General features: G+C 34.6%; 2 protein-coding genes across 2 annotated transcripts in view; one reads left to right on the top strand and one right to left on the bottom strand.

Moving 5' to 3' along the window:
* LOC149782594 (uncharacterized) overlaps positions 1-5325 on the bottom strand; it is a 32574-nt gene extending 27249 nt beyond the window's left edge. The window contains exon 1 of the mRNA XM_089934069.1: positions 5257-5325. Within this exon, the coding sequence (XP_089790195.1) occupies positions 5257-5322 (66 nt within the window). The 5' untranslated portion in view covers positions 5323-5325. The remainder of the gene's footprint in view (positions 1-5256) is intronic.
* Positions 5326-5489: 164 nt separating this feature from the next.
* Positions 5490-22778, top strand: LOC149782593 (cytochrome b-c1 complex subunit Rieske, mitochondrial-like). Its single transcript, XM_089934068.1, has 4 exons — positions 5490-5716; positions 11760-11903; positions 19531-19833; positions 22226-22778. Exons 1-4 carry the CDS (start codon positions 5491-5493, stop codon positions 22387-22389), a joined length of 837 nt encoding a protein of 278 aa, XP_089790194.1. The 5' UTR covers position 5490; the 3' UTR covers positions 22390-22778.
* The last annotated feature ends 241 nt before the right edge of the window (positions 22779-23019 follow it).

The raw sequence follows: 23019 nt of genomic DNA, 5'->3' as shown, positions 1-23019 counted from the left end.
TTACCAGTGTGACTTCTGATTGCATGATTGCGAAGACTGCAAAAGTGAACAATCCTTTCTCGACAAAGCTTTAGAATTTTAAAAAATCTGCCCTCGTTCACCACAAGATATCTGCAGAACACATTATAACCCAAGACATTATTTCACAACAAAGAAATCAGTAAACTTGTAGAGACAAATGTGTTATTTGGATTACAAAGTCAGCGGATCATTGCAGATTTGGTTGTTTTTTTTAACTTTGCTGCAATAAAAGAAAGATCTTAAAGTTCAAGTATAACTTATTAGAAAGAAGATGAATCATTATCCTCCTTGATATTTGGATAAATGTGTTCTAGGACAAAGTACAATTAACTGCCATTTGGTTAAAAATATTTATTTGGCTTTTTGTATTGGCTTGTATGTAATGTGTTGGGCTATAATATTGCTTCATATTGATTATAAGGAGACTGTTAAAAGTACGACTTTAAAAGAAAAATGAACTAATAAAATTATTCTTTGAATGGACAATGCATTTGTTTGTTAATTGTGCATGTTGGCTTATTTGTATGTTTAGAGGGAGAGAGAGAAAGAGATATAAAGAGAGAGAGAGTATGTTGTGCAAGTTGCAATATCCTATTTCAAGCTGAAAAAGTACAAGTCATATGAAAATTTGTCAGTATATTTTTTACCCCCACATTTTTCATTTGACCCCCCAGTTCTGACACCAAGGGTTTCTCTTTACCCTCAATTTCACAGCCCTTGGGGATACACTGACTGAAAAACGAGTTGTACGGAAAGGATGTGTCAATAACGTAATTGTAATAAATTGATCCAATTCTGATAATTATTTTGATGCAAATGTGATATATGCAGTTACCTCTTTGTGACTGTTGAACGTTTGGCTAGCGAGCAACCCCCCTCCCCCAATCAAACAAACATGCAAAGTAGTAGCAACAGGGGACGCTGGTAGAGGGCACTGGCGATCAAGATTAACGTTTTCTCAAAATGTCAACATTATTACACCTGGTACTTTCTCCGCTTTAATATGTAAAAAGCCAACATTATTACATCCAAATGTAGTCATGGCTGAAAGGTCAAATGTCTATATTTAGTGTATATGACATTGGGCCATTTCTACAACTTATTCAGCGAAAAAAACATGAAAACCAAATTTTTCAAAACGCTGAAAAACTAAATAAACGAACATATACACTAGCCTACGCCTACTTTTGAAATACTTTGGAGTTCTTTTTACGAAAATAATGGTAAAATGTGTGCGAATATTTGCGGAAAACCTACAAATTATGTCTTTTTCAAAGGTCACCCATGACAGCAAGAATGGTAACTCTTCCTGGCACATGGGTACGTACAAAATATAAACAATGACAACAATACAACATAATTTGGGTTCAAAAACACATGAAAACTTGATTGTACGAAAAGGCAGATGTTTTTTGCAAGGAATCGGATTATACAGACCTAATGTCATTCATTATACCAAACTTATTACAAAGTATTTGTGCAACTTTCGTTGTGTAATATATTTTCGAGGTTAGAGACTCGATGGAAGTATCACTCACTGACTCAGTGATACTAGACGTACTGATAATATGTATGTGATTGTGATTACTGATATATTATCAATGTCAGGTCATCTGTTCTAGGTACGATTCTTATCTAGAGACACTGGTATTAAAATTAAAATGTTCATGTTTAGTTTTGTTTGTTCTTTTGTCATTGATTTTATTTTATAGATATGAAAACTGACCAAATATATCTTATGATAACTAAATTCTAAAATAGCAATTTTTTTTTTACTAAATTGTGATTTCAGATCAATGTATATATGTACAAGAAGACTGTAATGAATATGCACTATTGGTTTTAAGAGCAACATACAATTTCAACTAGGTATGACTCATGATTATGCTAGTTCATGCAAAAATGTTAGGGTGTGTGTGATATAAAGGCACAGAAAGTCTTGAGAAGTACCTGGAACTTAGAAAAAGTGAATTTATTCTTGAAGCTGAATGTTCACAACACATTTATATATAACCATATGTAAAAAAATATGCAACTTTCAGCATGAAATAACATAAGGTCAAGAGTTTTCAAAAATTGCCAAAGACCAATATTAAAAATGGTGGACAGTACATGTGTTTGAATGCTTCCTGTGAATTTATTTGAAAAGATATCATAAAGATGGGTTCGTTTTTAAATCTGCACACTCAAATTAAACAGAAAACATTCCATTTTAAAAGCAACATATAATTTCAACTTGTGTATGACTCAAAAATATAGTATTTCATGCAAAAATGTTGGGTGGGGGTTGATAAAAAGGTGGGGGGGGGGGGGCTTCTGAATTACCTGGAACATAGAAAAAGTGAATTTATTCTTAAAACTGAATCAGGGATCGTCCTGGGCTTCGCCAATGTCGCAAATTGCGATTTTTTTTCCTTACTGGCGACAAAAATATCCCATCTGGCCATTTTTTTGGTGACATACTTTTTGGTTATTTAATTTGTACATACAATCATGGATTTGGACTGGATAAATTAAAACGCAGAACGAAAGGAAGCCACAAACTTGACTAAGCAATGCATTGGTATCAATCTGTTAAACAAACAATCCTTTGTTCTTATTGACAACCCCATCCTTACAGTGCATTGTTACATCATAATCTGCTTATGCTGACATCTGGGCTGAGTACTGTATGCTGCGATACAGTCAATCATGCTACCGCACTATACCTACAACTGACCGACTTCTGAAGACGCGAATAGAACAGATACAATTAATTGAATGGCTAATCCTTCTGGTTTTTTTTATACATATACCAATACAATAGTTTTGCTGAACCTTCATAGAAAACTGATAAGCTTTGAAGTACCGACAACTGTGTATAAATACAAAGCAAATGGAAACAATCTAAATCACAATTACATCTGTCGCCAGTGCAGCATTTTACTCATTGATCTTTTCTTTTTGCCATCAGTCCTGTGTTACGGCTGCAGAGACTTAAACTCCGCAACAAGAAATAGCAAAAAAAAAAAAAAAACAGTTTTGCATAATTAATAATAATTATTTATTTCTCAAAATACAGGAGTGAAAGAATCCCTAAGTTGGGTGTGAATTTATGCTTATATATACGGTCCAATATTGTCAGGTGTTGACTCGTGTAAGTTTCATTCGTGGGAATGGAGATCCTATTTTTCTTGTCGAGAAAATTTATACAGCATTCAGTAATCATTCTTGGGATTTAGCAAGCAATTCGCTACAAGCTTTGTGAAGCTAGCCATAAAGGGTGGGGTGGGGTGGGGCTGCTGAGAGACTACTGGTGTCACCTGTCAGCACTGTACACTGTGAACGTGGATTCAGTAAGATGAACTTCATAAAAACTGACATCAGAAATAAGCTCTGCATCTCATCTCTCGAGAATTTAACGAGAATCAGCATGTACAGATGTGAAAAATTAGACTTTGAAACTGCATTCAATCTCTCGAGAATTTAATGAGAATCAGCATGTACAGATGTGAAAAATTAGACTTTGAAACTGCATTCAACAAGTGGGCAGCCCTAAAATCGCGACAATTCTTCACGTAACACTTTGTAACATTTTGTTAATGCTTCTTGTAATTAAAGTATTAACTAATCCATCTTTTGTAATTTTCATTGCCTGTTACATTAATAGACTAAATTAACACTTGGAAAAATGTACACTACTTTTTTTGGCGACACTTTTTGAAAATTGGCGACAAAATATTGAGGTTGGCGATTTTTTTGGCGACAGCTTTTTAAAAGCCAGGACCATCCCTGCTGAATGTTCACAAAACATTTCTATATAAAATATATGTAAGAAATATGCAAATTCCAGCTTGAAATAACATGAGCTCAAGAATTTTCAAAAATTGCCAAAGACCAATATTAAAAATTGGTTGGTGGTACATGTGTTTGAATGCTTTCTGTGAATTTATTTGAAAAGATATCATAAAGATGGGTTCATTTTTGAAATCTGCACACTCAAATTTTGCAGAAAACATTCCATTTTTATATATTCTATAATTATGAAAAAATCATCCCCTGTTGCTAGGAATAGTTATACCGCTTTGTAGTTTATTACTGTGGTCAGTGAAAAAAGTGTGATACCACATCATTTTTCATTTAATTCGTTATCAGATTAATTAGGATCAATTACCAAACTTCTGTTGTTAATGACAGGACCATAATTGGCGCTGTTAAGCAAAATGCAGAAAATAAAATGGCTTCTAGTTAGAGGAATGCACCTTTCTGAGGCAGATATTGACTTCATCTTCTCATGTGCTAATATTTTATGACTGTGTTTACAGTGGTCACTGCTTTGATGCTACAGAACATCTGCTGAAATCTACTAGCCTTGGGCTAGCAAACTACTGCTAATTTTGAGTCCTGTAAATGTGTATAGCAGGCATTGTAAATCACCATGCAATGGCAAGCAAAACATGTCTAATGGCAGTTTAATCACAAGCACTTGATTCTGGGGTAAAATAATGTGTACACTCACCATAAAACACAAGGTAACTCTTGCCGGTCACAATCTGACCCCTTCATTACTCCGATCTAATTTTCCGATACTATCTACATTCAATCACTCATAACGTACACCACTGTAAAGAAGACACTCAACACCTTTCATCCATTACCATTTAAGCAATCGTTACTGATTCTGAAGGGCCAATTTTGCAAATTTTGTGTTACATGGTGATTGTACACATTAGTTTCCATAGAATCAAGTGCCTGTGAGTTCAATCAGTGTTCCTGAGAAACGGCCAGTGAATTCATGCATTATATCAATCAGTACTGAAACTGCGAAAACTTACAGGTTTCGCCTTTATATTTAAAATTTGTCATATAATGTAAAACATCAAGCTCAATCTCTGGGGAGGCGACTAATTTAAAACAAGCCTCAACCATCCATAGTCTACAAACAATATGTCGACATTAGGGTGTACTTGACTAATGAAATCTATCGTTACCATAGATCATCTTTTTCTGGGCATGTCCTACTTTCCGGTCCTTATATCTATATAGATAATGATATAAACGCACTCTCCGGAGTGTCCTCTTTTTTTTTTTTTGAAGTTCAAATATGGTAGCCATAACTAATCCGTAGATGACACATCGCTAAATTTAAGTTTTTTTTTGAATTTTCATAATTTTTAACAACCTTGTATCATATCCTTAGAAAATATAATAAAGCTTGGAAAAGTATTCTAAACAAGCATGCTATCAAAGACTGACCTCAAACTCGTTGCCGCCTTCAGATTCTGAAGCCATTTTGAAAATTACCAGACTCCCATCATGCATTGCAAGAAGACGGTTTCAGAATGTCGTACCACATTGACTTTAAATACTCTCATACAGATATTTAAACAAAATGATAATAAAATGTAGCAAGTTCAAAATATGAACTGGTGCCCTTTAATTTAACAGAATGCACAGAATGTTGATTATCAGTATTTTTACGACATATCAATGACCTTCCCGGCCATAATCCCAGCGAAGATGATGTCGGTGGGGAGAGTTGCACAACTAGCAGCTACTTCGCAAGTTGTACCATCGTTACTGAGACCACTTATTCCGCCAATTGCTCAAAAGGCAGACAAGCTTATTGTACAAGAACAAGAAACCGCCAACACGCACTATTCGCTTTCAAAACGACTCATAAAAAATGCAGTTTCTGCTTCGAGAAGTTTAGCTGGTAAGGTCAAACGCAACGTTTAAAATCCAATATTTTTTAATGTTGATCCATTTAATATGAAATAGGTAAAATGGAAGAAACGAGCTTAGCTTGCTGTAACTTGGTGCTTGACAAAATGGGATTTGGTTTGTGTCACAGCCACAGGAGCGTTCTTCAAAGAAATAAGATCTTCTCACATGATTGGTGTCAGAGAACAATAGTCCTACATATAAGACCTCGACGCTGATATTTATGTTGTTTGCGCCAGGGTCTTACTGCCTAACTAATGGCGCAGTGTAGCATGTTTTGATGTCAACTAACATCGTAACAAAAGTCAAATTTTCGTGAATATCTCACACAACTGGCAACTAAAATAACGACGCTTTTCTACAAAGTAAAGTCATAATGTTTTAGTCAGACTTTACTTACTCTGATATCTTTTCTCTAATAAATTAAAATTCTCACCAAAGAAATGGACCTGTTTTTCAAGCTTCGTTGGCCTACATTTCAGATGGCTGGAAAGCAATGAAAGCAGGGAATGACAAAATCGGGTTAAGTTGAAATATTATTCTTTAACAAAATGAATAAACATATATTATGCCTATTAGAACTGTAAACAACGTTTAGTTTCATTCAAGAAACATATCGCACATGAACCTACTTAAACATACTTCAGCATACCTCTACTACTGTTGCATTTCAACAAATTCAAATGTATGTCATCAGAACATGAACATGTGTTCATTTGCTAGAGTCAGATTTTGATTCCACCAGGATAAAAACAGCACAGTAAGTATATTAATTACATATAAAATTGTGGAAGAGTGTTGACATGGCTGCCAAGTGTGTGAGATATTCCTGAAACTTTGATTACTTATTAGTCAACCGACATCAGAACATGCTATACTAGCACATGATACTAAAACAAAAATAATATGTGCTATGTCTTACATTGTAGGACTGGGAGATCAACTGTCCGAGGCAGGGTGGTCCAACATCTTCAGCACTGGGCCACATGTAATGATTTTTAAATTCATAACAAACTACATTGTGACCCTTCTATAACATGGTAGTTGGGAGCCATAGAACCCGACCGCATTATAGACCGAACTGTATTATAAGCAACCAGGTCAGTTAGCTGAAGAAAATTATGGATGTACCCAAAAAAAAATGTGGGGACGGGGTGTTGGTAATAAATGCGGGTGGTAAAATACGTGCTTCATCGGCACAGTTACCATCTTAAATCAATGCATATTAAATGAGAAATACACCTGTAGTGAAAACAGAGGAGACATATATAACAGTTTATTTTAGAGAACCACGAATTGGTACATATACGTGAATACTGTTTATATATACATGTCTAATGTATAGCATAAATAGAGTATCAACACCATGTACTCGCCCTCGAACCTCATCATATACATTGAATCCACAATACAAGTGATTACATCGAAAATATGCACACACACAGCTTTAAAATATTCATTAATTTTGTCACAGGTCATATTGGTCTGAATTCAGTGGGAAAATGTAGCACAATCACGTAACGAATGACAAAGCACATTTACTTTTCAGTATGTCCCAAGTTGGTAAAAGTTAGTTTGCGTTTTAAGCCGCCATTGGTAGCGTTCGTAAGCATAAACTTTTTCCCTACAAAAAGAAAACTTTCACGGCACAGTTAACTTGTTCCAGTCACATTGGAAAATGCAAAAATCCATAAGATTTCCATCACTTTCATTTAAATCTGGTACTGACTTCCTTTGATGAAAAGTTCTTTGTTTTATTGAAAGATTGTAGTCGGCTTTCTTTGATGAAGGTTGCATGCATTATTGAAGTCACCGCTAAAGGACAGCCTTGGAAAACCAAACAATGCCCATTTCTTATTGCGATAGCAACATCAAATAATTGCATTGCACAATTGAGACCGATTTTTTTTCTCCATTTGCTGAGTACGTTTTCATAACAATCAGTGCTTCAAAGGTAATCTGTTTCCTTTGAAATTTCAGCAAACTATTTGATCTGGGTACATTTTCAAAAAGGAATTGGCCGTCGTTTGGACTATTCTAGTTACTGTCCCTCCATGCCTGAATAAACCAATAAGTAAGATGTATTTTTAAAAACAATTGTATATAATTTTTTTTACATTTGTGGTAGCAGCGTGATGCTGCCTTTCACGCATGTGTCTGAAAATTAACAAAGGGTCAACGGACGATAGAGACGCATTTGTTCTGGTTTGATGACAGGGATTATTACAGAAAATGTGAGTGTTCTGAAGGATTTAATTCTGAGTGAAAAGAAGAGGAATTTTACTTACCATCCACATACAAATGTCAGCCTTTGTAAATATGTTAATTACTAGCAAGCGGCTGAAATTACAATGAAAGATAGATTACGGATAATACCTCATCTGGTTGATCTCCGTTACCAGTAATGTCAACAACAAAATGCGGATATTTCACAACATACAGTACTCATGCTAGATGTCATTATAAGTGGATTATGATATAACAATGCACTGTTTAAATGGTTTGTCAGGATGGACAAAGAATTTGTTTATGTAACAATAGATAAATTTCAGTGAATTTTATATCCAGTTAGCAGCTTCCTTTCATGGGGCCTCTGAATTTCTGCACTCCAAACCAATGGTTGTATATAAAAGTTTAAACAACCAACAACGTCGCCAATAAAAAAAATTACCACATGGTATGTTTTGTCACCAATAAGGAAAAACAATCCAAATTTGCGACATTGGGGAAGACCTACACGATCCCAGAATAAACTTTTTATGCGTTATTTTTCGTACTTTTAAGAAGAAAAAACTACTTTTCCGTGTACGAGAAAAATACATACAAAATTTCAGGAGCCACACCACAATCGTCTTGTATTATTCATATACGATCTCTTCCCCAAAATGGTAAAGTTTTTATGTTATTTTTCGTACTTTTAAGAAAGATTTTTTTGTGTACAAGAAAAATACATGTATATGAAATTTCGGGAGCCACACCACGACCGCGTTATATCCAAATTTGCGTTATAATGGAGAGCGCTATAGCAGGGTCACACTGTACTTTGCATCATTCAGATGTTAACAAGGTGGATTGCTAAAAATGAAGCATTTATGGTAGCACAACTTACTGTTTAAATTTGGCAAATTTTAAATATTTTAATCTGATTTTTTTGCAGAATGACTTAAAATTCTTGTTCCAAAATTATGGTCAGTGGTAAATTTCTACTCAGAAAATTTGTTGAATGTGGGTTTTGTTTTTCTTTTCTAAGACATCTTTCCTTTCAGTTATTTAAGTTAAGACATATTTTTGTAACAGAACTCTCAAGAATGTTAAAACTTAAATTAACCCTTCCCCTTCATCATACACATGCACAGAAAGAAAACAACCAAAAAACATTTTATTATGTCCAGATTGGTTTCTTTGCTCATTCAGAGCAAACATTAATTCTTGACCCTTTTCCTTCAAAAAGCATTTGATCCTTTTCAGAAGAATTAAAGAAATAACAGCTTGCCTACAACTAAAATATTCCTTCTAATGTAGTAGTTATAGACATTAACGAGTCAGACATTCTTATGTCTCTGCATTAAAACTAGTTAATATTACTATTTTTTGTATTATTAATCTGGTACAAGCATTTTACATTAAAGCAAAAAGAGGAAGTTGTAAATTTCTCAGAACTGCATGGAATTCGAGTAACGGCAAGACATTTCAAAATTGACAAATCAGCCATTGCAAATTGGTCAAAAATAGGTTTTTCTCAGCAGCTGAATGAATGGGGACATTTAGCAAAGAGTAGGAGACCAGTATCATATGGCAATGAGTTGGATGGATCCGAAAATCATTTAAAGTTTGTGGTATTAACAACAATTTGAATGGACGTGAGGACAGTGTCATAAGAGATACTGAATGTGATGGCAGTGACAGTGAAGAGGACAAATTTGATGGATTTGAGCCTGAGGAGGTTGATTTGGCAATTAAGAATGTGGACAGATTGAAGAATTTAAATTAAATATATTGGCGGCATTCAAGTTTGTTCAGCAGTACTTGGATTATGTCAGATATCACTGCTGTATAAATAAAAGATGTTTGGTTTTGGAATTAGTATGTTTATCAATCACTCTGTACTGTCAGTGTCCACCGGTATCTCTCTTTCTCTCTCTCTCTCTCAATTTATTTTTACGTAATTACAATGAATAGTTTATACTGTGCTCATCAGTAGTGATTTTGCCAAAATGAGTCATAAAATGAGCAAGAATGGCAAATAAACCTTGACAATTAATTAAAAAAACAAACTTTGTTGAAGCATAAATTAGAACAGAAAAAGTTGAACTCGTTCTCATATACACGAACGATTCATTTTTACCTGAGCTCTTGTTCTTAGCAAATTTGCATATAGGAAGAAAAGTGTAAACAAGCAACAATCACAGCATTTTCTTTTTAAAGTTTTCTTTAATAAAATTTACGTTTGAGTGCATTTTTGACATGTAATTTTTTAATGATTTAAAAGGTATCCCACAACTTATGACTCAAATAAAACGATGTGTCCCAGAACATATAGTACACAAAAAAATTAATTTTAAAATAAATTTATGGTGTCCCAACAAATACGGTATCCCAACATATACGGTAAATATGGTAGTCCAAGATATCCTTGTCAGAATTCACTATAATTACAAGTTAATTATTTGTTTAATTATGATTAGTATTCACTGGAAATTGAAAGTGCTCTTAAATATTATTCTTGGACCGAAACATTAGTCTTGTAACAGCTTGTGTTTTTCACAAGTTAAATTCTTCGTAAATGTTGGCTGAACAAATAGGACTGCACATCGTGGTTCTATCTTTTATATTCTGGTCGCATTAAGGAAAGTGTATGAGTTGTAATTTGTCACATACAACTTTGATTACCACTAAAATAAGAAATTCTGTCTTGTTTAAAGATATAGATTTCTGTTATATTTAAACAAATTAATTGCTATTCTGACCAGTTTGCATTATGATGTTGATATAGATGTGGGATTGCTTTTGGAACACAACATTTTCACCATAAGATTTTTGTTAAAAGGCAGCGTTAGAACTTCAGTTTCAGTTTTGCCATCAGGTAGGGATTGTCCATCACTGTTCTCATATTTCCAGTGTGAAAAGATTTCATGTTTGCATATTACAGAATAAGTAGAGTCCAACTGCAAAAAACATAAACCCTGATCTGCTAGCACAAGATGTAATGGCAGATCTATGTCTATGCAGTTTGGAGTTAGACTAGACTTAATATATAGAGTATATAATATTAATTTTGATCATATTATACTTTCATTTAGTATACATGTTCAACCGCTCCAGTGGCCTAGTGGTTAGAGCATCCGCTTCAGACACGGCAGATTGCGGGTTTGAACCCCGGCCAAGTCATACCAGAGACTTAAAAAATGGTACTAACAGCTGCCTTGCTAAGTGCTCAACATTAAGAAGTTAGTGTTAGGACTGGTCGTCCAGGTGTCAGGGTAATGGGACAGGCTGGGACATGATGCTCCAGTGCTAGGCATCACTATAAACTGCCACACTGCAGGCATCGTAGCAATATGACTGATTTTTTTTTTAATGCTGTTAAAAATCCAAATCACACACAGACACACACATAGACACACACACACAGACAGCATACATGTTTAGTTTCAATGACTGTCATGTGTGCATTTATTACATACGGTGTCATTATGGAACACAGTTTGACCAGTCAAAGGTTCCTTGTCATCTAAAAGCTTATTGAGCTGGATATGTATCAACAATATTTTTGATTTATACCTTTGTAAAAACATTCTAAGCGATTTCATTAGTTTCTAATTTAATTCTGAGGCACACATATCAGTGATCAATTCATGAACTTTTAGAGTGCTTACCTGGTTGCCAGACCTGGAGTAAGTTACTTTCAAATGTAATTAAGTTACAATTACTTTTGAATTTTTTAAATTAAAATTAGAGTTATTTAACCTGTGGTAGATAAAAGTAAATTCCTAAAATGAACAGCTCTCTCAAACTTACTATCCATCTTAATTCAGGAATTCAGCAGGCAAGATGTGCACACACAGACATCCGAATTCCTGACTTCACTGAGTATAGGAGGGCTGCCAACAAATCCAGTAGGAAATCAGAGGACTCCAACTTAATGCAAGGGCGTGCCTTTACATATTTGCTTGTTGGTGGTAAGTAGAATTAAAACCAGTTGTTCAGGGTCCATGCTGTTTTTGGGCCATGTGATGTCATCTCCCCAGCCTGAAAAGGGTAGAGCGGAAGACTGGGAAAATTGAGTATAGTATACATTTTGGGCCGTAACAAGAGTTGCCTGAAACAGCTGTTATACAAGAACTTTGAGTCGAATGTGACAAAAACAGAAGAAATACTTGTTTGTAAAAATTTTATACAAAATTCCTACCATGAAAATAGGTTGCTATTGAAATTCGATGACAGATATTGAGGTAGATGTTCTTTCCTGCATCTTTTACAAAATAAACATTGGATACTTTAACTTGGAATAAAGCTCCACAGAATAGTGATTTGGGGACTGGTTATTGGATTAAAGCATGCTTTAGTGGATTTTACAGAAAATTCAATCCACCCTTTTCTAATTAAGTCTCTTTTAAGTTTAAGGACCAACCCTTTTCTAATTAAGTCTTTTTAAGTTAAAGGACCAGCCCTTTTCTAATTAAGAGTCTTTTTTAAGTGATGGATTTTTAACCAGGTCTTCTTAAGGAGTTTAGTTTTGTTTGATATATGTTTTTGGTTTTATTGGCACCTATTATTTCAGGGTTAAAACATTTATTTTTAAGATAAGATTCTAATACTTTGCATTTGTTTTTTTATTTTTTAAGCTGTGATAGGAAATGTTTACTTGGAATATCATGCATATTGATTTCAAGTCGAACATTACCACATCCTTGTATATGGTTTTGAATTTGCTTACACCAGTGATATTTATCTTCCATAATTAAATGCTGTGTCGTTTAATAAGTATTCTACTGGAAACATTGCTATCTTGATTTACAACTGATTATTCTGATTTCCTTAGTGTTATGTACATGTAATTTGTATTGTTTATTGGCTTTTCTCTATGATTATATGTTATGTATACATTGAATCAGAAAGGAGTTTCTTTAGCAACACTGTCGCCATATTTTCTTGGGCCGGTCTGTGTTTTCAAGCAACAGATGTGACATAGTTCACCATCTTAGAAAATCTCAATAATTCTGCAAATTTTGAATGCATGTATGCAAGAGTTACTAATGTTTATTTGTTCAGTTTGTTTTAGAAATATTAAAATTAGATGTTGCAATTATTTGATGCAGACAACCTTTTCTTTTACTGAAATAGACTACCGGTATTCTAAAAACTAGATATGGACAGTAAGCAGTCTGTTTACATTGTGAGCTTATATTTGCATTGAAACACCAATAATAGGACAGTTTTAGGGACATTTTGGAAACAGGTTAGAAATTATAAATCAGTTAATGAAATGACGTTTTTGTATCCTTGATACTTTTCATTTTTAAAATCATTTGGAGGCTACAAACAAATGGAAGGATCTCCGAATACTGTAATTGGTTCTAAATGAAAATGATGCAGACTGACCATCACAGAGCTCAAAAAATCTGATAGCCTGATGCCTCTAACTTTAGTTCGGGTCTGTCTTGTATTCCAAGCGAGTTGACTATTAGGCTTCTTGAGGGGAAAAAAATAGTTTGCCTGAGGGAACTTTGATCACACTGATGCAATGAGTAAATGTACTTTCAAGATGTTGACATACATGCCATAACACGGTACAGTCTAATCAGATTACCACTGTCCTATGTGAAATTGAGATCTGATTTTAATCAAATGGAAGCTTTGCTAAAAATACGATTTTGTGCTCCCACCCACCCACCATGATTATGTTTCGAGAAAACACAGTTATCAGTAATTTTAAAAAATAAAAACAATAAAGAAAAAAGAAACTTTTCAGTCTATACCCGTTACATGTAGTATGCATAAATTGTAATCTGTAACGATTGGAAATGATATAAAACTATCCCTTGGGCAGTTTAAATAGCAGCAATTATAGGGAAAAAGGTCAGGTGTAAAATCCAAGTTTCACATTAACAATAACTAGTGAGATATGTTGAACGTTGCAGTGGGTGAACCCATTGTACTAATTTGTATAAGTAGGATCAGGAGGTGGAATAACCCACTATAGGTACATCAAAGAGATGATAGTTTGCATGTACATGTACAATAACAAAAGTTATTACATATTATTGCCTTGAATGAGAAGGTTTAAGCTGCTATGTATCATAATTTTGACAAGTTTGTGAACAGCAGCAGTATTTGTTTTAAGTCAGATTTTACTGCAGTGCATTAATGCAAATCTTGACCATTTCAGTTATGATAATAGTGTTCAAGTGTAATTCATTTTTATTCGATTTGTATCTATTGCAACGTTGTATGACAATATTAAAAAAGGGGAAATTTTGGTCTTGTGGAAATTGGAGTGTGGCATACCTGTCAACATTTCAAAAGCCAAGTAGGGAGAATAACAAATACAATAGTGAGAGTGGGACAGAAAATAGAGAGGTTTCTACATGGCATTTTTTTAAGCACCGGTTTCAATAAATATTGACCAATCTTCCAGGTCCAATAAGGGTGAAATTCTCAAAGGATGTGCCAGAGGCACCTGCTGAAACTTTGGGGGGGGTGGGTACATGTAGTGGTCAGCCATGAAATGTTATGGATGTAGGCCAAACTTATGTTTAAAGGTGAAATTGGGGGAGGCAACTATTGCACACACACCCTTGCTCCATTGTGCGAGCGCCCATTGAACACACCATTTTTCCGTTTGAGATTCCTTATTTCACCCCCAGGACAAGCCCCCATTTTCATATTCTGGTCAGCTGTGGCTAAACTGCATAATAGCTAAATGTTAAACTTAAGTACACAAGCATAAGGCTAGTGTGACTCTTTAACAATTAATCCTTATCATTGCATTTGTCTTGTGAAAAGGACTGCCCTTCGGACAAACTTTGAAAGAAACTATATGTGCTACATTGTGTGTATATAAGCACCAGCAAGTGATTGGCAAATAAACGATGCCACATATTGTTGTAACTTACAATGCCTAGGACTTCATTTTAACAGTTCAAATCTGCAGTCGCAAGTTACAGTAGATGTCACAACTTTTTTTCCATTTTATATCCCACTTTATTTCCTTAGGTTTACATGTAACACTGTTTACTAAATAAAATATTTATTCTGAATTAGTTCTTTGGGGGCACATATACTGCATGGTATATTTTATTTTATTCCTTCTTTTAATTTATTCATGCTAATTAAAATTTACCTGTACAGTAGAGGAATGCCAGGTGTTTACTGGCTAAGTTTCTTTGGGGGAAATGGAGATGTCATTTTGTTTGCAGAGAAAATTACTCATCATTCATAGTGATCATTCACAGGATTGAAACTAATTGGTGAAATTTTTTATGTGGATTTTTTTTTTCTTTTTTTTTTTCCTATAGTACTTTTGTAGGGGTTGAACAAATCTGACATTTAAGTGAATAATGTTTAATCTTAACATTCTATTTACTGAAGAAAAAACTTTGTAGTGTGATATTAATTATTTCATCACAGCAGTATTCACAAGTGATACAATAGAATATGGCATCTATGGATTGCATATGATATGTCTATTTATGTATGGGTTGTTTTGGTTTTTGTTTGTTTGAGAAATGAAAATTGACAGACATAATGTAATAATCAGGTGTTCTCTGCGAAAAATTGGGAGATATTATGTGATCAGGAAGTAGGTATGGAAATACCTCCAAAATCAGGAGGTATTTCTCTCAGCTTGAGAGTTCACAGATATGAACTGTCTGGGCTTGTGGAATTTCAGTCAGGGCTTGTGAGTTTATTTAAGTCACCAGCCCAGGGCCTGTGTCTAAAAATTTTTTCTCATTGAGCTCTGTCATCGGTGTTACCATCATGGTGACCAGCTTGAAAATATTGTCTCAACTCCTCCCAAATAGATGAGTTTATCAGTGGGGGGTTTGCACCAGTAAGTCTGCAAAGTCTTAACTGAAAACGACACCAATCGTTCATCCAATTTGGCTGCCACTATGGATTGTGGCAAAATCAAAAGTTATTTTTATTTTTGGAATAGGCCTATTACCAATTGTATTTGTTGTGTAGATATTGTAGACCTTTCATATCAGTTGTAGTTGACATTGTGTCAATAATATTGTCTCCAGAACAAAACAGCATACCAAGACTGGAGTTTGTCAGTGTCAGTAAAGTTCAGCAATCTAATATGACTCTATGGCTTTACACAAGATAGGCTATACATGCTGGCCAGTATAAATGGTGGAGGAAGAAACTGGGAAAACCCCGGAAAGAACGACTGACCCAGAAGAAGCTACTGGCATGCTTTCTCACATACCCACGTTGGCCAAACCCAAGATTCGAACCCACATAGACAGGTTAGATGGCAGTGATCCATAAAGGTGAGAAGCAACAAGCTTTGTAAATTCAACAATTAATTTATTTCTCTAGAATACAAAGTGAAAGTATTATAAAAGAAGACTTTTGGTGTTGCAGATTAAATCCCAAATAATCCTAGAATTAGAGACACAAGTCCTAATAATTAAAGTTCTGAATAAACTTTAGTAGAAATCCAAATTAAATTCAGTGTTGAAAGTGTTGATGTTTTGTGGTGGCCTGTATTCATGGTGTTGTACCAACAGTCTTTGTTGAATTACAGTAATATAATTCCAGGTTTGAATTCACTTTAAATTAATTTAGTCATGGCCATAATGTCTGCACTGTTGATGTCTAAGAAGATTTTCTATATCTGTTACTAGCATATTCTTAGTAGGTGTTTGGTATGGTGGCATAGGAGGAAGAAAAGTTGTTTTTCGATGAAGTAGTAAACCTGGTCTACTGCCTCTTGCCCAGTGGCCTTTGCTCAAAACCATCAGGTTCTGGGGCCAATTCTCAACCTTTATCTCTTTTTGATTCCTCACTCAGTTAAGATTTAAGAAATTCTCCTTAGGTTTAGCAAGGGTGAAGACTTTGCTAGGAAATTGACTTTCTGTGGCCGATTCTTGACCTTTATCTCTTGTTGCTTCCTCAGTCAGTTACGATTAAGAAATTCTTCTAAGGTTTAGCAAGGGTCAGGACTTTACTAGAAAATGGTCTGTACCCTCCTCCCCCTGCCCTATATGTTGTAATTCCTGGTAGCTGCTTGTAGCTACAAGGTCCATGCCCCTTGTCCCACTAAACCTGACACCTTGGAAGCTGAAGTGGCTTAGGTGAGGATCTGGCTCACCCTTCAGTGAAAACTCAGGAATACATCATACAATTTCTTTTTAACAGCCTCATTGAGCCTGCTAAAAGAGGAATCTCTTTTGCAAATGAGCCCTCATCATATGTTGGAAGCAATGGCAAAAACTTCTAGGTGTGCCTTGACCCTGTTCATGGCCGTATTCAACTTCCACAAGGATGTTGCTACGGATACTTACTAGTACATAGTAAAAACCTGAGGTTTCCCCCTCCTCCAATGAGGCGGAGACTCACTTCAGCGGGCACATCCCCTCTATAGCTACTTTACAATTGAGGGACAACTACACCAGTCCCTTGCATCCACTCATAGCATTTCAAAATGGGCCAAGAAATGAAATTATCCCGACTGTCATCAGAGTCAGTCAGCTAAATTCTTTATAGCTTTGCATCCTCAATGACATGTTCCGGCATACATGTTGATGGCTGGGTCCTTTCTGTTATGAAAGTTATTCATAATAAATACTTGATTTGTTACCGATTGTTACTGACTTTGCTTTTGGTAGCTCCCTTCTCTAATAAGGTTGCTCATGCTCTTCCACCAGTTAGATCTGGTGTAGCCTCCTGAAGAAGGGAGTTTCACTCCCTTCTGCAATATAAAGGATGTTAAATGACCAGTCTCTGCCCTTCTACACCTTGATTTACTGGTTCCCAAGAAAGGGAGAAAGTTCTGTCTAATTATCAGTTTTTCCTCCCGAAACAAATTTCTGCTGGAGGAACCATTCAAGATGGAAACCACAGCTTCAGTCAGGAATGCCACAAGATCTTCTGGATGCATATCATGATATCCTTATCTTTCCTCCATGCAGGAAGTATCTCCAGTTTTTACTTGGATGGCGAGGTCTTCTAATTTCAAGCACTGCCATTCAGCCTAGTCTGCACACCTTTCATGGGAATAGTCACAACACATCACTAGGTATCCCAATCCTCCAATACTTTGATGATTGGTTGATCCACAATGACCATCTGGAGTCCCTGAGACTGATAGTTATGCTGTTGGTCCATAGTGTGTTATGTAAATTTAGTTTGTATTGTTTCTTGGTTTTTCTCAGTGATCATATGTTATGTATGTCTTTCTTTTGTAATTGACTTTTGTCCAGAATAGAGTTAATGGTCTACCTGATGTGTGACATTTATTTTGTAAACAGCATAATACATAGCTAATATTTTTCTCAATGATTACAGATTAAATATATTGATCATTATTAATGGAGGTTTTGCTTTTGTCTGAATGTATATTATTTTTTCATTTGGAAATTCCTAAATTTACTGACCTATATACTGGCACTCTTACTGTGTCTTAGCTTTTTATATGTGTGTTGTTTACCTGAAAATTACTCATTCTTGCCTTAGCATCTGAAGCAGAATCAGTCGTATTGTTGTGTTCAGTTTTTAATTTGGGTAAATATTTTTATTCAAATTATTATTCACTGGAATTACAAAGTGCTCAATAATATTTATTGGTCTAAAGACCCACTTAAATGGTTAGAGCATCCGCCTCAGATGCGGGAGGATTGTGGGTTTGAACTCTGGCCGAGTCATACCAAAGGCTTATAAAAATGGTGTCTGTGAGATGACAGAGCGAGCTTCATGCCCTATCCATAGAGCAGGCTTGTGTCAGGTTCAGTGGGAATTCTTGGTTTCTCTTCAGCAAGGTTTTTAGTGAAAAACAGCTTCCATCAATTACTCCACTCTTGATTGAGATCCTCAGTTTCAGCTGTATCTTTTTCTAGGATGATCAATATATACTATTATGTCCAGTTAGGGCTTTATATTTTCATTGGACAGCCTATAAAAGAAAGAAGGAATGGTAGGAAGAGTCATTTCCTCCCATTAGAGGTTAAACTGATATTTCAGATTCCACCATTCCTATGTTGAATTTACCTCTTGTACATGAAATTTAAAGCCCATGAAGTTCAAGCCATCTTCTTGCGTAACTCAGAAAGCGGCTTGGGCAGATCCCATTCAGTAGTAGTCTTCTATTCTTAATTAGGGTGAGTATTCCTTGCATATTTTTTTTATTCGCTAGTTGTGGGATCATCAACCTCCCATGAAACTTACAAATTCAGCTAATCAAGAGCAACAGGTACGGTATTACTAGTATTAAAATGTAGGTTTTTGTCAGATTCATCCCTGCACCGATATCTCACTAAATTAGGCTGCACCTTAGAAAAGAATGAAGGGATTATGCATGAGCATCAGTATGGGGTTTCCAAGGGGCAATCCAGTGTTCTGGAATCTTGGGGAGGACAAATTTTTATAATACATTGGGGGTATTTTCAGCCTGGAAAAATATGAGCAGTATTATAGTAACAGGTGCTACCTCATTAAAATTAGTTTACCCCCACCCTTCCCCCCAATTTCAAGGCTTGTAATGGATGGAATTGTCCTAATAGGAACATGTATTTGTGTATATACTTTCTTTGTATAGATCATGCAAAGGGTTGAAAACCAGTAATTTACCTTTTTCAGGTGGTGCAGTCACTGCAGCTTATTCGGGAAAAGTTCTTGTTCAGCAGTTTGTTTCCAGCATGAGTGCATCGGCTGATGTGTTGGCAATGGCTAAAATCGATATCAAACTTGGCGATATTCCAGAGGGCAAGCATGTAACATTTAAATGGAGAGGAAAGCCTTTGTTTGTACGGCACAGAACTGCAGAAGAGATAGAGTCAGAGAAGTCTGTAAATTTGGCTGAGTTAAGAGATCCCCAGCATGATGATGATAGAGTTCAGAAGTCTGAGTGGCTTGTTATTTTAGGAGTATGCACTCATTTAGGTAACTTTTGACTTGTTTACCTGAATTCTCTTCTCTTATTTGGGGATGCACAATTGTTTTGGAGTGAATATAATCTCACCTTGAACAGTACTTAGGAGATTTTTTCAAAGGCCACTTGGCCAGAACAAATAATTTGGGGGGGGGGGAAATAACTTTTGATATTTGATATTTCTATTATTGTAGATTGATTTCAGACTGTACAGTAATACAAAAAAGCTAATGCTGAATGTTTTTGTATGACTTTATTTGAAAGTAAAAAATGAAAAATTTAATAAATGAGAAAGAATGGTAGACATCATTATTTCTGGGAAGTACCAGTTTATTAGATTGTCTGTTTTCTTAACTCAAACAGTTCATAGAAAGCAAAGCCTAGGTATTATATTAAGATTTGACTTTAAAATGCAATCATGTAGGTTAGAAATGTTTGGGACAATGCTGTGTAGTGGAATTCTCGAGAAGCACTGTATGGTCAAAGTTGTTTTCTGACTTGACTCATATTTGTGAAAATATGGAAGAGCAGCAAAGCAGATACTATTTAACCAGTGTCTAAAAAATTATTACAAGTCCATAGACAAATAAACCATAAGTTTGCAATCCTATTAATGGACTTTGTGATGAAGCTATATAAAGTGAGTGATTACATTATGAAAACCCCTCTTCTAAAAATAGATGCGCTCATGTCTGTGTTGATTTGGTTGGAAACAAGGGTTTAGTTAATATACCGACTATAAAGGAGCCATGTCTGTAATTTTATGCATTTTAGTGTGTTATGTATGAATAATTATGGTAATGTTTTATCTGCAACAAAGAAATGAGAATGAACAGTATGATCTGAAGACACATGTGTATTTGTCCCCATGTACATAGTACAGGGGTTGTTTCAATGGGTTTAGAAATCTTTGGGGTAAATTCTGTGTTTTATTCATTTTTTTGTTCTTTCTTGTCAGTATTATGAATAGTTTACTGACATCATTTCCGTATGATGTTCTAAGTTTTCTATGACGATAAAAATTGTTTTTTGTGCATAATATTTCCCATACAGTAATGAGCAGATAATAGGATACATGTGGAGACAATATATGCATGCCGAAAGCCCTAAATTTGTTGGAAGTTATGCTCTATGAATGTCTGAGATTTGATTGATTTCCACATTATTTTGACTGTCAGCAATAAGTTGAGTGCAGAGTAATTATGGAGAATTATCAAACTGTTATGAAAAGCTATTTACCAGTATTAATAAAAATGGACATAATGGTATTATTACAAAATACTGTAAAACATCTAGATGAATAATAATGATTGTCTCGTGATAGATTTCATTTCTTTGAATTTACATAAAGTGTGTGTAGAAGTGTCATGCATTTCATTAGATAAAGTAGGTATAAGGAGAAATTGTTTGCTTCATTCAGATGGATAGAAAGATGACAGGAAAATGTTCATTTTTGGACATTTTATATCATTTAGTTCATGTTCATTATATTATCATATTGATAGTTAAAATGTGCTTATTGATACACTATTGCATTAGAAAATAATCTGAATTTTTATTCAACTTGTATAAAACTAATACAGCCATTTACTATGTATACAATATGTTCATGTAAATAAAATGTTTGAACATGTTTTGTACACACACAGAGACACATATAATACTGGTTAGAGAATTTTGATTCGTATATATTATTTTTGTTGGATATTATTTCGGCCTGCTATTATCAAGCATTCTTATAGAATCCATGGATAGCACTTTACATTCTCTCTAGTGTATATTTATAATTTTCTCTCTCTCTCTCTCTCTTTGCATATCATAATATCCCCAATTATAAAGTGTGAGAATATATATGATATGCAGAGAGTTGCACAATAATACCAACTTGAAATTAAACATTTATGCCGATTTTGAATAAAACCAGTGTGCATATCTATAGACCAACTTAAATTATATTCCAATGTTTAAAGGCTATATCATGATTATTGTTCAATGAATGTCATAAAGTAGAAAAATATCTCTCAGAGCAAATCTGTTTATTAATCAAAATTTTGCATTTGACTATGACCTATATAAACAGCACCTTATTATTGCCATTAAACAGTCTATTAGATGTTATGCGGATACACTTGATGTATTTTAGTTTAAAATTTTATTTAAGTTACATGGATTTTTATCTTAATTTAGTACTTTTTAGCTGGATTCATACTTGTTTCGAATTTTTTAAAATTAATTGCTTGGTTTATTTAATAATGTAAAACATTACCTTGCATCTCAACATTCTTCTCTATCCTGTATCCATAAACTACATTATACATGGATTTGAAAGTAAAATGTCAAGGACACAAAGCACTCTTTATTTTGTGTAAAACTTAGATTTGTGAATTAAATTTTGTTTTTCAGGTTGTGTGCCCATTGCAAATGCTGGTGACTATGGTGGTTACTACTGTCCATGCCATGGCTCCCATTATGATTGTTCTGGAAGGATAAGAAAAGGACCTGCACCTCTCAACCTGGAGGTCCCCTTCTATGAATTTACTGATGATGAAACTTTGGTGGTTGGTTGATGAAAGTCAAATTAGGACTATAAGTTATTGTTGAATTTGCATGATTTAAAAGTTTTTTGTCCATTTTCTGGGCATTTATGAAAGTATTAGAACAGCACTGGTACTTGCTCCTTGTGTAAATGTGGTGGGAGTATTTAATTAATAAACAGTACCATGGAGTTATTTGAATAGTTTTATTTTTTGCCTCAGGATGCAGTGGTTTAACAAGGAAACCCATAGATACAGACTTGTAAGAACATGAAAGATATTTTATTTTGTTTTTTTGTATTGGACATGATAACATTTTAGTTGTTTGCAAATTCTATTCGCTAAATGCTGGGAAATGAATATTTTTGAAAACTAGAGCTCAGAATGTCACAGAAAGATTTAATAAACAATGTCAAAACAGATTTTTGTTTTCAGAGAATGTCTTTATTTCTTGATATTAAATTGTGTCATCGGTAAATAGTTGCATGGTGTCAAAACATTTTTCAAAGTGGGTGGGTCAGAATTGATTTAGTTTTGTTTAGTTCTGGATGTTAACCTCTTTAAACTGCTCCAGAACTCTGGTTATTAAAAGTTGCTACTTAAAGATTTCACTTTATTGAAATTTAGACGGTGAACTCAGATTTTCATATTTTTGATCTCATA

The sequence above is a fragment of the Sinohyriopsis cumingii genome, chromosome 15 (genome assembly GCF_028554795.1).
Source record: "Sinohyriopsis cumingii isolate HCF-2022 chromosome 15, ASM2855479v2, whole genome shotgun sequence".
Classification (NCBI taxonomy): domain Eukaryota; kingdom Metazoa; phylum Mollusca; class Bivalvia; order Unionida; family Unionidae; genus Sinohyriopsis; species Sinohyriopsis cumingii.
Note: the sequence above shows the minus strand (reverse complement) of the source record. Positions and strands in the feature narration are given on the sequence as shown.

Bases quoted from the DNA above. Each gene is read 5' to 3' on its own strand.
- LOC149782593 (XM_089934068.1), top strand. From the start codon at position 5,491: ATGACCTTCCCGGCCATAATCCCAGCGAAGATGATGTCGGTGGGGAGA. The intron at 5,717-11,759 runs GTAAGGTCAAAC...ATCTTAATTCAG, and splicing joins TGCTTCGAGAAGTTTAGCTG to GAATTCAGCAGGCAAGATGT. The intron at 19,834-22,225 runs GTAACTTTTGAC...TTTGTTTTTCAG, and splicing joins AGGAGTATGCACTCATTTAG to GTTGTGTGCCCATTGCAAAT.